This window comes from Saccopteryx bilineata, chromosome 2 (genome assembly GCF_036850765.1).
Source record: "Saccopteryx bilineata isolate mSacBil1 chromosome 2, mSacBil1_pri_phased_curated, whole genome shotgun sequence".
NCBI lineage: Eukaryota > Metazoa > Chordata > Mammalia > Chiroptera > Emballonuridae > Saccopteryx > Saccopteryx bilineata.
Window position 1 is genome coordinate 11,997,179 of NC_089491.1, and position 23,705 is coordinate 12,020,883.

Below are 23,705 nucleotides of genomic sequence, written 5' to 3' on the forward strand. Positions count from 1 at the left end.
TCTCTTCCATCGCCTTCAGCTTCCCAACACTCCTCCTTCTTAAGATGGTAAAATGACACTTGCCTTATTCTTAACTCAAGACTGAGATGTTAAAAAATAAGTACAGTCCATACCTTTTCTTGGGATTACATTACTTAGCAGTCAGTCAACTTTTGTCATGTCTAACTTTTAAGAGATTTTAATCATGTGTAGTAGTTTGTTTGATCTGGTATGTGAGCTTTACACAGATGCTTGCATTGACCACAGTTAAACATTTGGACATAACAACATTAAAATGAGTTAGTTGTGGCCCTGGCCGATTGGCTCAGCAGTAGAGCGTCGGCCTGGCGTGTGGAAGTCCCAGGTTCGATTCCCGGCCAGGGCACACAGGAGAAGCACCCATCCGCTTCTCAACCCTTCCCCTTCTCCTTCCTCTCTCTCTCTCTTCCCCTCCCACAGCCAAGGCTCCATTGGAGCAAAGTTGACCCAGGCGCTGAGGACAGCTACATTGCCTCTGCCTCAGGCTCTAGAATGCCTCTGGTTGCAAAGGAGCCAAGTCCCAGATGGGCAGAGCATTGCCCCCTGGTGGGCATGCCCAGTGGATCTCCGTCAGATGCATGCGGGGAGTCTGTCTGTCTGTCTGCCTCCTTGCTTCTCACTTCAGGAAAAAAATAAACAAACATAATAAAAATAAAATAAAATGAGTTAGTTGTATTTGTTGTGTCATTATAAAGACAGAATTGAGCCAGTCTAGGAATTTGGTCATCTATGAAGTGCATACTCATTCATAGTGTATTTGTTTATGATGATAAATAAATCCACATTAATCCTTCTTTTTGAGGCTTCCCATTTTTTTAGTAGAAGGAGGTTGTGAAATGAGGTCCCGTATTGTCAGTTTGTTGGCAGAGGTGAATGTGAAGCAATGCAAGTATCTGGTGTGGAGTTCACCTGGTCAGAAAATAAGTGCGTAGCACTTCAGCCTTCACTGTGTTGCAGACTGTAAAGAGAACCCCCACTCTTCTCTAGTAGAATTGTTTTCTGTCGGGCATTATGCCTTAAGTTTTAGTTAATGGCAAGCTACCAGTTAGAATATACAGTAAATTTGTGGTTATAGAATCTTGTAGTAAATGAGGAAACCAGAAAGTATTAGTTATCTCCTATTTAAAAATATTTACATTGTATCAATTGGCCCACACAAACATACTACCAAGTCTGGTTATCATGATTATACTAGGAAGAAGTGTTGGTGGACTTTCCCACATCTAAGAGTTCCTAAAAGAGAATGATGTATTTGACTTAATCAGATTAGACAAAGAATTACACCTCAAGAAACATTTGAATACGTTGTATGCATTTAAATAATGCATCAAATCTTCAAAAAGGTGAAAAATCCACTTTGTAACAGCTAAGAGGGAATACATTGGCTCTCTAAACTTGGATTTAGTATCATGTGACATTTTCTCTCTACAGATATTTTTTATTAATCACATGTTTGAATTCTTAATTTTGCTGCTTTGGGCCATCTAATCCAACTTTAAAATGTTAAGGCAAGTCAAATATCTGTAAATATATAGTATTCTTTGCTGCCTTTTTTTTTAAAGGTATATAATATAAAACTTGAAATTATTTCATTTTTGTAGTTTCAATAATTTCGGTTTAGAAAAAAAATAATGAGGAAACTTAATGGTCATACCTGAACAGTTCTCATTAAAGGAGTAAAGTTTCTATGAAAGTTATCTTATTGAATGAATTTATTTAGTTGTAAAAAAATAAAATAAAATTGCCACCTGCAGTGCATTCTTAGTATATCTTAAATTGATTACTTAAAAGAGCCCTAGTTTTCCTTAAGAATTGATCAGCGATTAAGATTACTTCTATACAGAATAACTATTGCTGTTGGTCCCAGATTTCCACTCTTTGTACCCTGCCAAAGGAAAAAGTGCTATGTACCTATTTTGTGTCCTTTGATATTATCAACATACTCAGTAAGATCCCAGATTGTTTGTAGCCGTGGTCATTGATTTGTTTACCAAACCAATGCCTTTGTGCTCACAGAATGGCTCTGATGATTTTTTACTTAAGTAATGATAGTGCATGTCATTTTTTTAAAAAAGCAACAAAACCAAATTATGAAATCTTCTGGGAGTCTTATTAGTTCACTCAAATGCTGCTCTCCTTAATATTTTTATTGTTTGGTCATTAGACAGGAACCCCTTGGTCAAGTTGTATGTCGTCCCCCCCCCTCTCATTTTCCCATTAGAAAAGGCTGTGATGAAGGATCCCCCGGACTTACTGGACCGGCAGAAATGCCTGAACGCCCTGGCCTCTCTCCGACATGCCAAATGGTTCCAGGTTGGCTCTTCGTTATTGCCTTACTGTTGTTACAGCCTCGCATAGGTGTCATTTGGAATACCTGCCACTTAATGGTTTCTGTGTAAAGGAAAAATGGGGGTACTCATTTATTCCTGCCTTATTAGGGTCATTGTAGAAGTCAGTGAGTTAATTTAGGTAAAATGCCTAGTATAGCTTCTATTATAGTTGATGTTTAATTGTCATATAATCCTCTTTGGCTTACTACTCTGAATTACAAATAATGGCTTATAAAATATAAACATGGGTAAGAAAAGTTACACAATAGCTGCCTGGAATTGGGTTGTCATGAGACTATAAAAGTAATTTTAATAATATGCTTTCTTTACTTTAAAACCTGCCTTTCTAAACCACACTTTTACTAGTTTTAAGAACTTGATTTTTTAAATTTGGCAACTGGTGAATGACTAGCTAATTAGTATTCATTTTAAAGAGCCTATCCATTATCAGCATGCTTAAATGAAGAATGGATTTCTACAGGGATATTGGAATCATTTTGTTTGTTTTAGGCAAGGGCAAATGGATTAAAATCATGTGTGATTGTCCTTCGCATTCTGCGTGACTTGTGCAACAGAGTCCCCACGTGGGCGCCATTGAAAGGATGGGTAAGTACTTAAATATAGTTAAAAGCAAATTCTGAAGCTATAGTCAGAGGAAATCCTGTAGAAATTACATATTACTATGAAATGGCTGGGTTCTGAATTAGCTAAAGTATGTATGCATTGCCAAATTTTGCTCTGGAAAAAAATTATTCATCTTTTATATGAATTCCTTTTTGTGCATATAACTTCTCTTTTACTTTATCATAATTGATGTTACAGGGCCTGAGATATTTATTCCTGACGAAAGGTTCTGTAGGTGTAGAAGTGAGTGTGACCCTGCACATGCTCTGCAGCGTGCACAGCGCCACGACAGCCTCCTTTGGCCCATGCCCCTTCCCTGCTCCTTCTGTCTAAGATAGAATTCCCTGGTGTGCAGTGTGAGGCTCCCATACCTTCCCGTTCTACTTGATTGTAGACGCTTAAAGATAAATTTATGGTAGTAAGTCAAGTCAGATGAGCAGCACACTTAGCCTGAATATAGACATAGTTCATGATGTATACTGTAAAACTTACTTAATTTAGAAATTATTATGCCTGATGGACTCAAGACCACAACTAAGAACATTATAAAACAAAGTTTTAAAAAGTCATTTTAAATTAACCTAGCAATTACTACTTTTCATGTAGTATCATCAGTTTTTAGTTTATTAAATAGGGAGATTTAGTCCTCTGTTTATTCTAATTCTAGTACTTGGGATAGGCTGTCTGAAATGAAGTCCTCTTGTGGTTTGAGTGCTTTCTAGGTTACATGGGAGATGGGGCTGGGGTTGACTGTTGATTAGTTATTAGCTATACTAATTAATATGAAGGCTTGCTATATTTTTGTTAAATCAGAGGACCACAATTTCTTAAGTGATCCTTTCAGGGTAACTGAAAAGAAAGTTTTTGTAACAAAATGTTTTCTGAATATGTTATCTCATGTTGATTTAAAAACACTAGCTGGGGTAAACATTGATAATCAGAGGGGGAAAATAAATGGGGCCTTAAATGATAAATTGACCTTGACCCTTTTGGCCTTCATTATAAATAGAAATGTCAGCTCACATTTAACTGGAATCCTTTTAACACTTGATGCATGTACTAATTTGTAATTTAATATCTTCTAGCCACTAGAACTTATATGTGAAAAGTCTATAGGTACTTGTAATAGACCTTTGGGCGCTGGGGAGGCCTTGAGACGAGTAATGGAGTGTTTGGCATCTGGAATACTACTTCCTGGTAAGGGTTTCACATTCTGGAAGCAGAAGAATCAGAAAATCTCAGTTTGGATTACTTTTCTAAATATGTGTTAAATTTGTTCTCTGCACAGGAAAGTGATGTGTAGGAGTTGTTTTGTGTGGAATTTTAGCAAATAAGATATTTGAATGTTGGAAAAATGCTATAAAACTCTCAATAAATGTAATTTATGTTTTATATATACTAACATAAACAGTACTAATAAGATACTGTGTCTGCGATGAATTTGCTTTACCTAGAGCTCTGAATTAAAAATGCAGATGTTTTGTTAAAATGTATGAGGTTCATTCTGTTTGCAGTCTGGTATTTAATTTGGAAAAGTTAAATTTGGTCTTATTTTCCATATGTAATCCCTTAAGGATTTGGGATGATTTATCATGCTGTTTCTAAATTCTTAGAATAAGACCCAATTTTGACCTTAGGTATATAAATGATTTCCAGTAAAATGAAGACAGTGAAATGCTAACATTTTGAAAATGAGTGTCCTTTTTACTTTATTTAACTAAGCAGATATAGTTTCTCAGTTTTTTTCTCTCCATTCTTCTCTCTCTCTCTCTCTCTCTCTCTCTCTCTCTTGTGTTTATTGAATTCTAAATTCAGTTCTAAATGGTACTTGTGTTCTTTTGTCTTTTCAAAGGGGGTCCTGGTCTTCAGGATCCTTGTGAGCGAGACCCAACTGATGCTCTGAGCTATATGACTGTCCAGCAAAAAGAAGATATCACCCACAGTGCCCAGGTAGAAGATGGGGCCCTTCACAGGGATCTCGAGGGATAGCACAACTTTATTTTCTGCATTGTTCTATTTCAACATATTTTCTTGTGTGTCCTTAGGGATGTTAGCATTTAATGAATAGTCTTTTTAGGTAGATGTTCTAAGGGCTTTATAAATGGTTGTTGAAATTTGAATAAATATAATCTTTTGTTCTTTAGCATGCACTGAGACTGTCAGCCTTTGGCCAGATTTATAAAGTGTTGGAAATGGACCCCCTTCCATCTAGTAAGCCTTTTCAGAAATACTCCTGGTCGGTCACTGATAAAGATGGTGAGTGTGAAAGTTTTTTTATGGGTGTTGGACAGGCGCAGTGGTAGAGATGGTCGACTTATTATAGTGACCATTTCACAGTATATACAAATACTGAATCATTATGTTGTACCTAATAAAATGTTGTCCGTCAATTATATAAGGTCTACCAGAAAGTTCTGTCCATTTCTATCACAAGTTTTGACACGTAAGCACGTTTATTTGGCGCATGTGTGCCTCTCTATTTTTATCACTTAATGTATACATACTGACGTAGCAAATTAAAACAAAGTTGATTCACGTTAGTCTTATGTGTAAAATGATAGTGTACCCATGGCTACTGATAAAGTTCGTTCACGCCACTGTATTGTATACGAATTTCAACAAGGAAGAAATGCTACAGAAGCATGTAGAAATTTATTGAAAGTATTTGGTGAAGGTTCAGTTTCTGATAGGACTTGCAGAAGATGGTTTGAAAAATTCGAAACAGGTGATTTTGACCTTTCTGATAAGCCACGTTCTGGGCGACCATCTTTGATTGATGTTGTTAAGACCATGTTGGAGCAAGATCCTTTTCTGACAACATCGGAGATCGCAGAAAGGCTTAATTCAGCTCAGCAAACCATTTCGGACTATATTCGGAAGATAGGATTGGTGGGGAAATATATTATTTAATAAAGTTTATTGACGGTAAAAAAAATTTGTATTTTGTTTTATCCCAAAGACGGACAGAACTTTCCGGTAGACCTTATATATACCCCAGTTAAAAAAATGTGTTAATCAAAGTCATATAAAGGAAGATATTTTCTTTCTGCTCTCCTGTCCTGTCAATGACATCAGCTGGCTTTTATTCTTATCAGTGATGAACTTACTTGGCTTTGTTGGCCAGATAACATTACTGCATAGATGTTGGGACCAGACTTTGAGAACCCCAGTCTAAAAGGAGAGATAAGCCTTAAACTAGGAGGAGATGCTATCACTGTGCTTGCCGGTGTTACATAACCAAGAAGGAGAAAGCAAAAATATAAAGGAAGAGAAAGGTATACTGGAAAGCTCGGGACTGTCTTCCATTGTACTAGTCTGTGGGAGCGCACACAGCAGAAAGAGCATGGGCTTTGGGGTCAGTGTGACCTGAGCTCGATCACGCCCCACTGGTGACTAGCTTTGGGCCTTGAGCTAGTCAGCTTGTCCTTTTCCTGGGGATATTACCCCCACTTGACTGGCTGTTGGCAGATGGAGATGCCTGACTCAGTGCCTTGAGTACTGCGGTCTCAAACGTGAATCCACTTCCTCTCCTCATTATGCCACACAAAACATTCCCCGCCCCTTTTATCTCCTATCATAGTAGAAGGGGGATGTTCAACGCCGGTCAGTCTTCACCTGGGACCTAGCCCACCTCCCAAAGTTGATACTATTTGAATAATTTTTATATGACAAATGCAGTGTATTAGCCCAACCTGTTTATTTAGTCAACAGAATTCCAGTGACCTAAAGACTTCTCTGAGTTCACAAGAGGAGAATTGGTCATGATAATACTAAGGCTTTCCCACTCTTTCTTTCATGAGTGTGCAGTTTTCCAGAGGCCCCATATAACATGTGATGACATTATCACTCTGATGGCTAATGGAATGTTTTTTTGTATATTCTCATATGAATTTTTTGGCTTAGTTTCTAATATGTTCCATATTGATAAATATTACCCACAAAACAAAGCTCTTTGGGTACTCAATAATTTTTTAAGAGGATAAAATGATCCTGAGGTTAAAAGTTCTGAGAACCACTGTGTTACCTTGTAAACTCCTTAGGGGCGAGGGATCCTCCAGATCCTACCCAGTCACTGTCACAAACCAGTGCTCCCGGAATGTTTGCAGAATGGAAACTGGTTCTTCAAGAGGGTATTCACAGAGCAGTGAAGAATTTTTGAAATGGATTCCCATGGCCATTTGACATTAAGCACTGCCTGTGGAACGAATGATTGAATAAGAAATTCAAATGTATATAGGGAGTCTTAAGATTGGTAGTGGAATATTTTGTTTCAATCACTGAATTCATAGTAGCTCTTGGTTTTGTATTTTTCTTTCACTAGATGGTATAAAAGGATAGCTACTGTTATGTGACGTAGGTTAATTTGTTTTTAACTTTAAAGGTCTTCTTAAAAGTATGGGAATGCAGGTGTGTCAGTAAAATAGAACCAGACCATTTGGTGTTCCATTTGAGCCTTGTCAGTTACTAGCTGCACGCCCTGGGCAAAACCTTTCTTTAGCTGTTCTGTGTCTTGGTTATAAGGTGGGAGAGCCAAGGCCATTGTTCCCAGAGCCTTACTGCCTTCTTCTTCATTTCTTCCTGTTTTTAGCACCTAGCTTCCTGACATTGGCATTCAAACTTTATTCTTATAGTTCTCGGTGATTTTAATATGCATTTTAGATAATTTTTTCAAAACTCTGATTTCTTAATATCTTGACCTCCTGTCCTGTAAGAATTTTGTCCTCTACTTTATCTCACTTCCCCATTCTGTGGACATATCCGAGACCTTGTCTTCAATAGCTGTACCTGTACTCTACATAGTCTCATTTTCAAGAATCCGACTTTCTAGTCGCCTCCTGTCATCATTCTGTCTAGTACCCCTGCTGCAGTCCTTGAACCTCACCACTGATTCCTTTAACTTTTCGTAGTCCTTCCCCTTTCTCATCCTTTCATTTCTGTTCCTTCTCAGCTTATAGTCCAAGACCCATTATTACATTCACTCCCTAGCATATACCTTTACTTCCTTGAATTCTTTCTTGGCAAAATTCTAACTCTGGTTGAAATCTAACTGTGTGTCTACAGATTGTTGAACATTGTTGGAGAAAAATGCAGTCATCTTGACCATTTTCCCTTTAAGTGACCTTAACCTTAAGTAGACCATGGGGGTCTGGCAGTTCTCCTGTAAGTGCTAGGTGCCCCGATTTTCCTAGGTAACCACTTCACGTCTTCTTTCAGTTCCTGCTTCCTTTTCCAGCCCCTCATGTTTCTCTGATGCCCCTGTTTGCTCCAGGTATTCCTGTACTTTGCTTTCCCTCCCTTAAGTGTGGATAAACTGGGCTCTAAAGACCAGCCTTTGCTTGTCTGCTGGACCCCACCCTTGCCTGCCCTCAGACAGACATTATTCCAGCAGTTTCCTCTCTCCTCATTGCCTCTATCCCTCACTTTCTAGTGAGTCATGTCATCAGCATACACGCCTGTCACATCTGCCATGTGAAAGACAAAACAGGAGTCCCCATTGTTTCTGCAGCCCCTCCAACAGGTCCCATTTCTCTGCTCCCCTTTCTGGCAGCATAGTTGGGAAGAGCGGCCTCTTCTTTCTTTCTCCTCAGCTTTCTTTTCAAGTTAATCAGGCTTTCCTTCTTTCCCTCTACCAGTCTCTCTTGTGACCCTCATGTTACTACACTTAGTGGCTAATTTTCAGTCCTTGTTTTAGCCGACTGACTTCTCAGCACCATTTGACACAGATGAACACTTTTGTCCTTTCATATTTATTTTGTTATGAGACAGAGTCCATTCATGGAATGTATTAAAGAAGTACCATTCAAAAATGAAAAGTTCCATATAATCAGCACTCTGGTTAAGAAACACTGTCAGCTTCTCAGAAACCAGTATATTTACCCCTCCGCACCAGTTCCCTGCTCCCTCAACTGCCATTCCTGAGGACTTTTTGGTAATTATTTTCTTGGTTTTCTTTATAGCTTTCCTACCTCTACCTGTCTTTGCTTTCCTAGGCAATTAAATTTTTTTTTTCTTTTCTGAAGCTGGAAACGGGGAGAGACAGTCAGACAGACTCCCGCATGCGCCTGACTGGGATCCACCCGGCACGCCCACCAGGGGCAACGCTCTGCCCACCAGGGGGCGATGCTCTGCCCCTCCGGGATGTCGCTCTGTTGCGACCAGAGCCACTCCAGCGCCTGGGGCAGAGGCCAAGGAGCCATCCCCAGTGCCCGGGCCATCTTTGCTCCAGTGGAGCCTTGGCTGCGGGAGGGGAAGAGAGAGACAGAGAGGAAGGAGAGGGGGGAGGGGTGGAGAAGCAGATGGGCTCTTCTCCTGTGTGCCCTGGCCAGGAATCGAACCCGGGACTTTTACACGCCAGGCCGATGCTCTACCACTGAGCCAACCGGCCAGGGCCTAGGCAATTAAATTTGATAATACCTATAACTTTTCAAAAAAGGAAGTGAGCTGAGTGCAGTCCTTTGGGACTGGCCTGTCTGTGTACGGCATTGTTTGGGTTACATTGGTGTTGCTGCATATAGCCACAGTTTGTTCTTTTTTCTTTTCTTTTTTGTGACAGAGAGAGGGACCGATAGGAACAGACAGACAGGAAGGGTAAGAGATGAGAAGCATCAGTTCTTCGTTGCAGCATCTTAGTTGTTCATTGATTGCTTTCTCATATGTGCCTTGACTGGGGGTCTACAGCAGAGCAAATGACCCCTTGCTTGAGCCAGCGACCTTGGTCTTCAAGCCAGCAGCCTTTGGTCTCAAGCCAGCAACCATGGGGTTATGTCTATGATCCCACGCTCAAGCCAGTGACCCTGTGCTCAAGCTGATGAGCCCACGCTCAAGCCAGTGACCTCATGGTTTCAAACCTGGGTCCTGGTTTGAAACCTGTGTCCCAGTCCAACGCTCTATCCACTGCACCACTGTGTGGTCCGGCCAGTTTGTTCCTTTTAATGGCTATTATATCTATGATGAGTTTACTATAATCTAGTCATTCTACTTTTGAAGGACATTTGATTTCTCTTAATTTTCTGGTAAGGACCCACAGGGTTTTGAGGATTCTTATGCATGCTTCCTGGGGTATGGTATGTGTTTAGGAGTTCCTATAGTCCAGTATATGATCTAGTAAATGGTTATAATACCAATTTACATATCACCAGCAGTGTATGAGAGCTCCCGTTGCTCTATCTGAGGGGTCGGAAACCTTTTTGGCTGAGAGAGCCATGAACGTCACATATTTTAAAATGTAATTCCATGAGAGCCATACAATGACCCGTGTACGTTACACATTATCCAATAAAAATTTGGTGTTGTCCCGGAGGACAGCTGTGATTGGCTCCAGCCACCCGCAACCATGAACATGAGTGGTAGGAAATGAATGATTGTAATACATGAGAATGTTTTATATTTTTAACATTTTTTTTATTAAAAATTTGTCTGCGAGCCCAATGCAGTCATCAAAAGAGCCACATCTGGCTCGCGAGCCATAGGTTCCCGACCCCTGCTCTATCTCCTCAGCAACATGTGGTGTTGATAGGCCCTTTTCCTGACGTGATATGCTCCTTTTCTTGCCTTTTAGGTCGATTACTTTCTCTTAGTTTTTCCAGCCCCACCGCCCTCTCCTCAGCTGTCTGTTCTTCCCCATCTTCCCTTGTTCTGAATATCGAAGCGTCCCCGGGTGCAGTCTCCAGATCATTTCTCTTTATACTGACCCTTTAGGAGAGCTCAGTCTCTTATCTTGAGATACTTTCTGTTTACTGAAGATTCCCAAATTTATATTTCCACTCCAGACTACCAGCCCTAGGCCTCAGACCCAGTTATCCAAATGCCTCCTTCTTTCTCCACGTGGATGTCCAATACCTGCCTCAAACTTAACCTGTCTAAAATCTGAACTTCTGTCCTTACGCTACCTCCGATATGCTCTTTCCATAGCTGTCACTACCAGTCCTGGAAACTCTGTCTTTCTGTGTGCTCAGGCAGAAACCTGCACCCTTGAATCCTCTCTTTCTTTCCTCCGTATCTGGATCATCAAATCATGTCTGCTTCACTTCCAGTGTCCGGATCCAGCTATTTCTTTGACTTGTTCACTGTGGCCATCCTAGTCGGAGCTGCCATCATCTCTCGCCTGAGTTACTGTAGTAACTTCTCTATCTGCTGACCTTGCCCTGGGTGTCTATTTTTAACAAACAGAGTTCTTTTTTCCTTAACATTTTCTTAAAATATAGACTCACCAAAAGTTACCTTATTATTGCAGAGTTCCCATGTACCTTCAGTTTCTCCTGATAGTTATATCTTATGCTGTAGTACAATATCAAGAGCAAGAACTTGATATTGGCCTGACCAGTGGTGGCGCAGTGGGTAAGGCATCGACCTGGAACGCTGAGGTCGCTGGTTTGAAACCCTGCACTTGTCTGGTCAAGACACATATGGGAGTTGATGTTTACTGCTCCTCCCCCCTTGCTCTTTCTTTCTCTCTCTCTCTCTCTCTCTCTCTCTCTCTCTCTCTCTCTCAAATGCATAAATAATAATAAAAAAAAGAACTTGACATTGGAACCACGTGTATACATGTTTTATGCCATGTCATCACATGTGTAGGGTTTGCATAACCACCATTATAATCAAGATACAGACCTGTTCCATCTCCATTCGGATCTTCTGCAAGCTGCCCCTTTCTAGTCACACTCTCTTCTCCCCTTAACCATCCCTACGCCCTGCAGAGCACTGATTTTTCTGTATACACACATTGTTATCATTTCAAGGCGTTACACAGCAGTGTTCTTTTGCGATCTGCCTCCCATCCTGTGTAATGTCCTGTGACCCCTCCAGGGTCGTTGCACAGTCATTAGTTGGTTCCTTTATGCTGAGTCATATTCCGTGGCATGGAAGTGCCAGAGTTTAACCATCCATCTGTTGTAGGAAAGTTTGTTTCCAGTGTTTGATTATCACAAATACAGTTGGTATGAACAGTCTTGCATAGGTTTTGGTGAGCAATTCACAAAAACTCATACTTGTGTATTAGATTGGCCAGCAGTTTTCCGATGTTGTCATGTTTTGTCAAATTTTGTTTCCACGGTTATGTTGTCCTCATAAAACTGAGTTGCAAAGTGTCCCTTCATTTTTTTATTCCTTGTGTTTGCATGAAATTGATGCTATTTCTTTCTTAAATATTTGGAAGAATTTATCACTGAAGCCATTTGAGCATGTGTTTTTCTTTGTGGGAAGGTTTTAAATTATGGACCTAATTTATTTAGTAGGCATAAGAGTATCATCCTTTTATGAGAGTTTTGGTAAATTGTTTTTTTTCTAGGAATTTATCCCTTTCATCTAACTTCAAAAATAGTTTTATAAACTTTTATAATATTAAAAATCCTCTTTTTATTGTCGGCAGTATGTGTAGTGATGTCCTCTTTTATATTTTGTTCATCTTTTTCCTGATCATTCTCACTAAAGGTTTATTTGTTTTATTAGTCTTTAGAAAACAACAGCAACTTGTTGATCGTCTTTTGGTATATATGCTTGTGCTTTATGTCACTTGTTTCTGCTCTTATCCTTTGTTTTTCCTCTTTATTACCTTCTTTGGGTTTAATTTACTGTTATTTTATCTTTTTGTGATAGATGAAAATACATTATTGATTTTTCTAACCTCTTGTTTTATTGTACTATTAAGATAGTAAGTTTTCCTTTAAGTCTAGGTTTATATGTTTAATACTCTTTTAACATTAGTATCTTTCTTATCACTTAGTTAAAACTATATTTTCTCTTGTTAATCAGTTTTTTAACACATGAGGTATTTAGATGTTGTCATTGCTTAATTTCCAGACAGGTAAGGATTTTTTAGTTACCACTTTGAGTTTCCACTAATTCTACAATGTGAAGACATGCTTTGTTTGTTTGTTCTATCCTTTGGTATTTTTTCCCTTCTGATATTTCTTGATACTTGTTTTATGTCTCAGTACTTAGTTTTTGTAAATGATTCTGTCTGAAAAATTATGTACATTTTTCAGTTGGTAGTCAGAATGTTCCTACATGTTAGGCTACATTTGTTCATGGTGTTGTTCAAATCCGATACACCTGTACTGTATTTTTGTTTACTTGTTCTCTGAATTACTAAAAGCGCATGTCGCTTTTCCTCTATTGTGTATTATCTATTTCCCCTTGCAGGTCTACTAGTTTTGTTTTGTTTTTTTTTAAGGTCTACTAGTTTTTAATTTGTATTTTTCATTTCTAAAATTTTGGCTCTTTTTTTTTTATAAGTTTCAGATTTTCTTTCATAAACTCTTTATTTTTTACTTTTTATTTTCTTAGCATTCTAATTCTTTTGAATAAAGTTTGTTTTGAAAGCTCTGTCTGGGCCCTTTGGTTCTGTTTTTTTTGTCTGCTGCTTCTCTTGATTTTTGATAATATCTTGTCTTCTTATGAACCTGATTATTATGAATGCTGGAGACCTAAAATGAGAAAACTGTAGAGATTTTAAAGCCTAGAGTAGTATCACCTGCCCCAGGTGGGTCTATATTTGTTTCTAGGAGATGGTGCTGGGATTGGCAGTCCTGGGGCATTTGAGTGTCCCCAGGGATTAAGGTGATGTGAGGCTAGGCTTCAGCCCCGGGGAGGCCTAGACTCTGCGATGTTACTTCATTGTACTCCCGTGTGTGGCGTTGCAGAGGCCCTGCCCACGGCGTGGGGGATTCAACAGGCTCCCGGGCTTGGTGGTCCTCAAACTTCAGTTGTGGGCCCCCTGAGACCTGTGTGTGCAGTTCTTACTGGCTGTTTCTGGATGATGCCCCTTAGGGAACTGTGGCCCCCAATGCAGGGTTTCCTTCATCTCCCAGATCTGAACTCCATGGTCTTTATTGTCCCAGAATGTAGATTTATTCTGTATTCTGTCCAGCTTTTCTCTCTACTCCCTTGTACTATTGTGGACTCGGATATTTGGAAAAGGTCCTCTGGTGAGTCGGGCAGCGAGGGCTGGGACCACTGCCCCGCCCCTTTCTTCTGTGGTCTCTCCCCGCTCGGCCAGTCCAGCCACCAGCCCCGCAGGACTCTGGGCCATCTCCTGTCCTGGTCCTGAGGCGACCTTTATACTTCACTTGTTTTTGTTTGTTTGTTGTTTTTGCCTGGGACGCATTCCCCAAATAATGACTAGCTTAGTCTTATTTTCTTTTAAGTCTTAATCAAAAGGTCACCTGTACCTTTCTGACCTTTCTGCTGAGCACTACAGATAAAATAGCAGCACCTCCTCCCCAGCAAGCCTCTTACTTCTCTTCATTGTGTTCAGAACCGTAGTTCCCACCACCTCACGGGAGCTCTTTGAAACACCTAAAATTATCCTGCACATAGAGAATGCTCAGTTAATATTTGTTGCTAAATGAATACATGAATGACTTTATAATGAAGATGATAAAAGTACAGGCTTCAAAGGTGATTATTAAATTAGTTAATGCACCTAAAGTGTTACGAACAGTGCCAGGCAGGTGGAAAGCACTCGCATGTTATTTTTAAAAATTGTTGCCTCTCAAAGGATTACTTCTTATTTTTACATATTATAGGGGTTGAAAATTACTTGTGTTTTGTAAAACAAGCCCATTTCCCCTCTCCCCAGATTACTATTATGATTATCCCCGGATTTTACAGCTGTTACAATGGCTGGGATGGGAAAATGTAGCTTAATCCATGGAACTCTATGTAGCTGGAGGATTTAGGGACTAGATCTGTGCCTTTAAGCCAGTTTGTGATTTCCCCACAATCAGGGAGCAGCTTTTAATGTAATTTAACGAGTGGTTGAATGATTGAGTAGACTTTGTTCCCTTTGAACTTTTATCTCTTAAAGATGGCTTTCTGGGAGACTGGCACACTCAATTTTATGTAATGCGGATGAAATTCAACACTAAGCAGATAGAAGCAGATAGTGCTTTTTCTAGCAGAGAGCATCAAGCTATATTGACCTGAGTGGTAAGCATTTACTCAGGCAGATGCTGAAGTCAGTTTCCCCCAAGAGACAGTGAGCCTTGATGATCAGAGAATATGTAGTTAATGTCGATATTATAGGGTTTCATTAGAAGTATCTGGAAATCTTGTGGGAACTCTCTTGAGCATAACTTTGCTTTAGAAAAAACCCAGCAACCTTTTTTAAGTTGAAGGCACAAAGTTCCTTGAAATACTAGGACAGGTTTCCTGACTGGTGGTTTCACAGTGGATAGAGTGTCAACCTGGGACACTGAGATCCCAGATTCTAAACCCCAAGCATGGGCTTATACGGCTCAAGCACAGGCTCACCAGTTTGAGCACAGGTCGCTGGCATGAGCCCAAGGTTGCTGGCTTGAACCCAAGGTCACTGGGTTGAGCAAAGGGTCACTGGGTCGGCCTGAGCCCCCCATCATGTCATGTATGAGAAGTAATCAGTGAACAGCTAAAGTGCTGCAACTATAAGTTAATGCTTCTCATTTCTCCCCCTCCCCTCCCCTCCCCTCCGCGCCCCTCCTCTCCCCTCTTTTCCTCTGATTGGTTTGAACTTGGACAGCATAGCCTTATGCCTGACAGCATTATGAACTAGCTGCTTTACCCAGGAAATTCATAGTATCAGCTCAGTTTTGTTTCATGCCCATTATGTTGTTTCTAAGTCTTGTGTTAGTTTTAAAGATCTAAGACAAGGACAAAGTATCTTTGACCTTCATAGAACACTAAGGAAACACAAGACTTCTCTCTCTATATATAGCCAATGACACACCACCACATTGGACACTTTATATTTCTGATACCACAGAAAATCTTTGAGCAAAATGAGATGAGAGAAAAGCTGAAGAAAACTGCATGGAAAAGATGAACTGTGAATAAAATCTTAAGGATTTGAACAGGCAGACAAAAGAATATTTTGTTGTGTGAGAAATGATCAGATTTCCAAGAGCCTAAGATTTAACGTGTGAACCTGAAAAATTTTATACAAACAATAAATTACAGAAATATAAAGACCCAAGTAAGAATAAATTATAGTACCAGAAATAACTACCTTTAACATTTTGATATATATCTTTCTAAACTTTTTTCTGTTCATGCAAATAGAGGAGAATATTTGCATAGATATTTGTATTTGTGTATGTGAATGAATGGGAAAACAAATATTTATAAAAAGGGATAATATTAAATTATTTTATAAAGATTTACTGGAAAAGTTTTTGCTGTTAACAGGGTTGTAAATATTGTAATTTAATTGTTCAGTGGGAGAGTGCTGTGGGCGTTGTGTGTAAGGTTTCCTTTCCTGAGCATATTAGGCAGGTTCGGCGGAGGAAGCGGAACTATTGTTCTGACTGGCGGTGACTCTTGTCATTCTCTAGGTGCTGGATCTTCAGCTCTGAAGAGGCCATTTGAAGATGGACTAGGGGACGACAAAGATCCCAATAAGAAGATGAAACGGAACTTGAGGAAAAGTATATAAAATCTTTATTATTCTAGCTAATAACTGGAAAGGATTTATAGTCTCAGGAAAATAAAAATTATGAAGTGAATAATTTAATTGATTGGAATTGGTGTTTTTAGAATAGATTTTAACTGAGAAATTGATGATTGAAAAACATTTTTTGTTTCCAAGCTTCATTGCTAGGATACATTAGTATTTCCAAGCTAGAATTACTGTGTAGATATAGTGGTGCAGATTACTTTTGCAGTGATGTTAGCATAATACTTGAAGTAATTTTAGAATTTTTTATGAAGTTTATTTGTATGTGTTTAGGAACCTACAAATGCATAGATGAAAGCAAATGGTCTAATTTCTGATTTCTTCTTTCTTTAACAGTTCTGGATAGTAAAGCAATAGACCTTATGAATGCATTAATGCGGCTAAATCAGATCCGGCCTGGGCTTCAGTATAAGCTCTTATCTCAGTCTGGCCCTGTCCACGCCCCGGTATTCACAATGTCTGTAGATGTGGATGGTACAACATACGAAGCCTCAGGACCATCTAAGAAAACAGCAAAACTTCATGTGGCAGTGAAGGTACTGTATGTCTTTTACCTACAGGTGCTTTGTGACTTCATGTTGTACATAAGGTGCTTAGTTTCCTAGAGTAAATTAACAAAACTTTTAAAGGCTTTAATAATGTAAAGCATTTTGTCATCTCTGGATCGCAAAACTCTTTTTTGTTTGTAAAATATGTGTTATGCAAAATTTTGAAAATGTGGAAGTAAAATAAAAATGTCTGTTGCATATCTCTGAGACACATAATTAATATTTGTATAAATGTTGGCTTATTTACTTCTAATTTTGTGTAACTATTTCCCTGCCATTGGGTATTTTGCTGTTTGCAGGTTTTTTGTCATAAACAAATTAGATCATTATCTTTGTGCATGATGCCTTTTCTGTATTTCAGAATATTTCCATAGGGAATAAGGTTTCAGGATTGAGCAAGTCAGTCATTCATGTAGCTTTCTAGAAAATTCCTAAATATTGGAATCTCTCTAAAGAGTACATTTCAGCTCTTGCAGACAAATGTGAAAACGTCAAGGACCATGTAGGCTGAAGATCAGTTCCCACTTAAGGAAAGCTCTGTGATGTGACAGTAGGGCATAAGGTATATAATTGGTCTGTTCTCATGACCATTTCATCTGGCAAGGGTTATTAATGCAGATGCAGACATGATCCTAGAATCTGCGGACATAGCAGCGAATAGTCTTTGCCCCCTGGAGTCTGTGTTCTAGTGTGAGAGGATGGGGAGACAGAGAACAAAGGTATCAATGAATAAATTACATGTCAGGCCTGACCAGGTGGTGGCACAGTGGATAGAGCATCGGACTGGGATGCGGAGGACCCAGGTTCAAGACCCTGAGGTCGCCGGCTTGAGCGCGGGCTCATCTGGTTTGAGCAAAAGCTCACCAGCTTGGACCTAAGGTTGTTGGCTCGAGCAAGAGGTTACTTGGTCTGCTGTAGCCCCATGGTCAAGGCACATATGAGAGAGCAGTCAATGAACAGCTAAGGTGCCGTGGCGAGAAACTGATGATTGATGCTTCTTGTCTCTCTCCGTTCCTGTCTGTCTCTGTAAAAAACAAAACAAAACAAAAACATGTCAGGTAATAATAAGAACAATGCAGAAATAAAACAGATAAGCTTTAAAAATGTAAAACATTATTTATGTTCTGTCTTGTTTATAAAGGGGTACTTCAGGTGTGATTAAATAGTATGAATTCTGAGGCAGAAGGAGAAAACCAGATATGAGGGTAAAGGTGAATCCAGGAATAAGGCTAAAAATACAGTTTGTTAATTTAGCTATAATGTGTACTGAGAATGAATCACAGATAGAGACCTGAGTTATCTGCATCTGACACAAAAAAGTGTGTGGAATACCAGTCCACTGTCTATGACATAAGAGTGGATAGTTGATTACGAGAGTCACAGTTTTAGTATAAACGTCAGGCGGGCATTCTCCTTGGTAGGTCTTCAGAAAAAGGGATAGCAATGATATCCTTTAAAGGCACCTACGATGCAGAGACACAGTTTCTGGGTTGTTTCTTTTATAATAACCATTAATATAAGCTAGTGGCCTCATAGCAAGTTGCAATTTAGTAAAATTTGGGTGAGTTAGTAGAGTGGCAAATTTTACAATATGAAGAGATTTAGATCAGGGGTAGTCAACCTTTTTATCTCTGTTAGTAGTAAAATTTTCTAACCGCTCACCGGTTCCACTGTAATGGTGATTTATAAAGTAGGGAAGTAACTTTACTTCATAAAATTTATAAAGCAGAGTTACAGCAAGTTAAAGCATATAATAATAATACTTACCAGTACTTTATGTCAGATTTTCACTGTTTGGCTGAATAAATCTTTATAAAACAACTTACTATAGTTAAATCTATCCTTTTATTTATACTTTGGTTGCTCCGCTACCGCCCACCATGAAAGCTGGAACACCCACTAGTGGGCGGTAGGGACCACATTGCCACTGATTTAGATGCTCTTTGTTCTCATAATGACCATTAATATTTTGGTACATATTTTTCCAACCCAATCCCCTTTTAACCTGCAATTTCAAAATCCAAAAAGCACTGAAAATGAAAAGTACTCTTCTAAGTGTGATACAAACGCACTTGATAGAAAAACCTGACCTGAACTGATATATAGCTATTTTTAGTCTTTACTATTCTATTTAGTGTGAATATTTTATGTATACAGTATGTCCGTAAAGTCATGGTGCACTTTTGACCGGTCACAAGAAAGCAACATAAGATGATAGAAATGTGAAATCTGCACCAAATAAAAGGAAAACTCTCCCAGTTTCATACCTATTCAGTGCAGTTCGATGTGGGCTCATGCACAGATTTTTTAGGGCTCCTTAGGTAGCTAGCCCATATAGCCTCTACAGACTCGTCACTGACTGATGGCCTACCAGAATGGCGTTTCTCCACCAAACTGCCGGTTTCCTTCAACTGCTTATCCCACTGAGGAATGTTATTCCTATGTGGTGGCGCTTCATTATAAATGCGCCGATATTCACGTTGCACTTTGGTCACGGATTCGAATTTAGCGAGCCACAGAACACACTGAACTTTTCTCTGTACCGTCCACATCTCAACTGGCATGGCCGTGGGCTGCTCCGCTGTATACACGGTGTTACGTCATCATCTGCGCATGCGCACATGCTGCCACATCATCCTACAGAAACTGGGAGTGTTTTCCTTTTATTTGGTGCAGATTTCACATTTCTATCGTCTTTTGTTCCTTTCCTGTGACCGGTCAAAAGTGCACCATGACTTTACGGACACACTGTTCTTCTTTGCCCAAACATGAGGTAGCACCTGAGATAACACTGGAGATTTAGAAAATATATGGTAAAGATATTGTAGTAGCTTTCTAAATGCTGAGAAGTATAAATTCTCAAAACAATTTTGCCCCAAGGGTTTCAGGTGAGGAATGATGGGACCCAGAAAATATACACTTAAAATAGTATTGTGTTTTCTTTGTTCATCTAATATTGAGTTTTTTTATAGTTATCACAAAATTGTTCTCATTTTTACTGATGGCCCAATATTTCATTATTATTCTACCACAGTGTCACTAATCCTTTTAGATTTAGATGCTTCCAGTTCATTGCTTTGCATCTTTTTGAACGAGTCTGATTATCCCTTAATATATATTCTAAAGCAGTGGTCCCCAACCCTCTGGGCCATGGACTGGTACCGGTCCGTGGGCCATTTGGTACCAGTCCACAGAGGAAGAATAAATAACTTACATTATTTCCATTTTATTTATATTTAAGTCTGAACGATGTTTTATTTATTAAAAATGACCAGATTCTCTCTGTTACATCCGGCTAAGACTCACTCTTGATACTTGTCTTGGTCATGTGATACGCTTATTTGTTCCACCCTAAAGGCCGGTCCGTGAAAATATTTTCTGACATTAAACCAGTCCGTGGCCCAAAAAAGGTTGGGGACCACTGTTCTAGAGATAGAATTACGATGTCAAGAAGAATGCCCATTTGAATGATCCATTAATTCGTTAGATATGTATTGAGATTTCTGGCACATATTGCCATCCAGAAGGTTATACCACATTAAAGGCTCTGTATGAGTTTGAGAGAAGTTTGTGCCCCACATATGTTTGTGTAAGTAGGTCCCACTTGATAAAAATCCTTGCGTTTCTACCTCAGGAGCTTGGTGTGGGTCTGTGGCTGTGGGACAAATCCCACCACAGAATTGAAGCAAAGCAGGAGGAGTATCTCCCACAGGGCCTGCCCGCCCAGCCCCGGCCGGCCTGAAGTGCCGGGCAGTCTTCCCTTCCTCTCCATTCTTAGAGTCCTCCCAGAGGGCACCCGTGGGGCAGAGTCAGCCATTGTTCATGAAAAGAATCTTCACTGTGGGGACAAGATCAGTTAGAAGGGGACAAAGGGAAAGGCTCTTTGGAGACTTTTCTGGAGTCATCAGACCTCTATCAGACAGAAGCCATGGATATGACTTCGTTTTGAGCGAAGAGCCATGGGGTAGAATTGTTCTTATGTGTTTTCTGTTGATTCTTGGGCTTAGTCTTTGAGGGGCAGTCTTTCTCAGTCTCAGCCCCCTTTCTGGAGAAAAAAGGCGTGGCTACACTGGATTCCCCAGTCACCTTGTTTCCAGGAATCAGCGTATGATTTTCAGCTCATTCGATGTGTTTATTAGGTTGGATTTGTTTGTTAGACATTTGAAACTCAACTTTTCTTTGGTCTAGCAGTTTTTTGGCCTTAATTCTCACTCGAAACAAACTTTGGTTACAGTTACTCCTTAAGCTTTTTTTTTTTGTTTTTATTTTTATAACATATAACTAGTTAATCTTAAAATGTGTTCATAGAACATGACTTAATTTGAAATTTTTGTCAGTTGAGCTGCATTGTAAGTATACTGTATCCCTTGAGTTATATATAATCTATACAACCTATATAAACTATCCATGTATTGAAATGTTACTAAAATAACATAAATAAATGAATTTGATACATAAGGAAAGGGCAGAGAGCAGCAGCGCTAAATAATTTACATGAGACTATTTTAACTGTCTTTGTTAAATTAGGGAAAACTGGTGTGTCTCTAGTTTTTATTGGAATAAATCAAATCTCCTTGTGACTCTTGGCTTTGGACTTGCGTCTTGTTAGCCAGCGTTAGCTCCAGACTACTCATGTCCTCTCGGGGATGCTATTACCCAGGGAAAGCAAATGTGCAGGGCTCAGTGGACAAGGTGTTTTCTTGACAAAACATCGATGAGGATATAACTGAACGACATTAGTGTGCTTAGTGTGAAATACTACCAGACCACTTTTAGAACTCGGGATGTCAGAAAGTGTTCTTGGCTTTATTCTCAATTTATACAAGGAAATTATAATTTATTTATTTATTTATCTATCTATCTATCTATCTATCTATCTATCTATCTATTTATTTATTTATTTATTGTATTTTTCTGAAGCTGGAAACGGGGATAGACAGTCAGACAGACTCCCGCATGTGCCCGACTGGGATCTACCCGGCACACCCACCAGGGGGCGATGCTCTGCCCCTCCGGGGTGTCGCTCTGTCGCGACCAGAGCCACTCTAGCGCCTGGGGCAGAGGCCAAGGAGCCATCCCTAGCACCAGGGCCATCTTTGCTCCAATGGAGCCTCGCTGCGGGAGGGGAAGAGAGAGACAGAGAGGAAGGAGAGGGGGAGGGGTGGAGAAGCAGATGGGCGCTTCTCCTGTGTGCCCTGGCCGGGAATCAAACCCGGGACTGCTGCACGCCAGGCCGACGCTCTACCACTGAGCCAACCGGCCAGGGCCAGGAAATTATAATTTGAAGTGTTCAACAGAATGCCAAGTTTTCTGTATGAATTGGGTGAATTAATTTCAAGTTCTGTTGGTACAGAGTTCTTATGCTCATTTTTTGTTTAGAGTAATGCTATTTTATTTATATTGATAGTCCTTTATAAAAGATGACATTGTTTATAAATGCTGGCTGCCCAGCTTGTCATTTGTGTGATTATCAGGTTTTTCTTTCCCTCCCTCCCTCCTTCCCTCCCTCCCTCCCTCTCTCCCTTTTCCTCCTCCTTCTTCCTTCTTCCTCCTTCTTTCTTCCTTCTTCCTCCTCCTTCTTTCTTCTTCCTCCTTCTTTCTTCTTCCTCCTTCTTTCTTCTTTCTTCCTCCTCCTTTCTTCCTTCTTTCTTCTTTTTTTTTTTTTTTTGGTCTTTTTGAAACCAACATTATTTAGCTATAATTTATAATCAGTAAAATAATTTCTACATATATGGTTTTGGCAAATATTTATAATCGTGTAACTGCCACCTTGGTGAAGAAATAAGATACTGTCACCCAAAAGGTTGTCTCCTGTCCCTTATAGTGAATCACATTCCTAGGTCCGCAGTCCCTGGCATCCTCTAATAAGTTTTCAGGACAGTTTTTTGAGAGGCATCTGTTAGGTGTAGCTGGGATTGTAAAGGAATATGATGTGCTTTTTACATTCCAGAAACTTAAAACATTAGTCAAAAGCTAAAACAAATAACAGGGATCTTTAGAAAACTATCTCTATCTACATTTTCTGGTATAAACCTTTAAATTAGTAACTGTCAATGCAGTATCAGTCTGTTTAAAAGAGGTTTATAAAAATGCTAGTAACAGCCTGACCAGGCAGTAGTGCAGTGGATAAAGTGTTGGACTGGGATGTGGAGGACCGAGGTTCAAGACCCCGATGTCGCCAGCTTGAGCGTGGGCTCATCTGGTTTGAGCAAGGCTCCCCAGCTTGGACACAAGGTCGCTGGCTTGAGCAAGGGGTTATTCGGTCTGCTGAAGACCCACGGTCAAAGCAATCAATGAACAACTAAGGAGTCGCAATGAAAAACTGATGATTGATACTTCTCTTCTCTCTCCGTTCCTGTCTGTGTGTCCCTGACTATCCCTCTCTCAATCTCTCTCTGTATATAAAAAAAAAAGCTAGTAACATATTCTCTTGTATGCTGAAAAGCAGTGTAATCTGGAGGGAGGTTTTAAAAGGAATGCCTGCTTATGTTCGTGTTTGCATTTGCATTCTCTCTCTTCTGAAACCGTATTTTGAAAAAGATGAGAGATGCCAGCCACTGAATGAACTGTAGGAAGAATGGGCACTGGAGGAAGCCAAGTCATAAGTGACTGGGTTTTGTGAGGCGCAGGGATGGAAACACAAACCTCAAACTGTTTCTGGTTCACTCGGCGTAGAGAATAAACCTAGAGACCAAATCATTTCTTTCAACTATGGTTTAGGTAAAAGCAAAGAGGTCAATAGTAACAGAAGCTTCA

At 39.7% G+C, this 23,705-nt stretch overlaps 1 protein-coding gene across 7 annotated transcripts in view; it reads left to right on the forward strand.

Annotated features, from left to right (window-relative positions):
- The window catches only part of STRBP (spermatid perinuclear RNA binding protein), a 154,233-nt gene that overhangs the window by 100,869 nt on the left and 29,659 nt on the right, over positions 1–23,705 (forward strand). For all 7 annotated transcript variants that reach the window (XR_010729042.1, XM_066256274.1, XM_066256273.1 and 4 more), the window contains 7 exons: positions 2,240–2,331; positions 2,859–2,954; positions 4,058–4,169; positions 4,825–4,922; positions 5,117–5,228; positions 16,280–16,372; positions 16,738–16,937. Coding sequence is in view for 6 of the 7 variants with exons in the window: in XM_066256274.1 (XP_066112371.1) it covers positions 2,240–2,331; positions 2,859–2,954; positions 4,058–4,169; positions 4,825–4,922; positions 5,117–5,228; positions 16,280–16,372; positions 16,738–16,937 (803 nt within the window). In the remaining variant the exon portion in view is untranslated. The remainder of the gene's footprint in view (positions 1–2,239; positions 2,332–2,858; positions 2,955–4,057; positions 4,170–4,824; positions 4,923–5,116; positions 5,229–16,279; positions 16,373–16,737; positions 16,938–23,705) is intronic.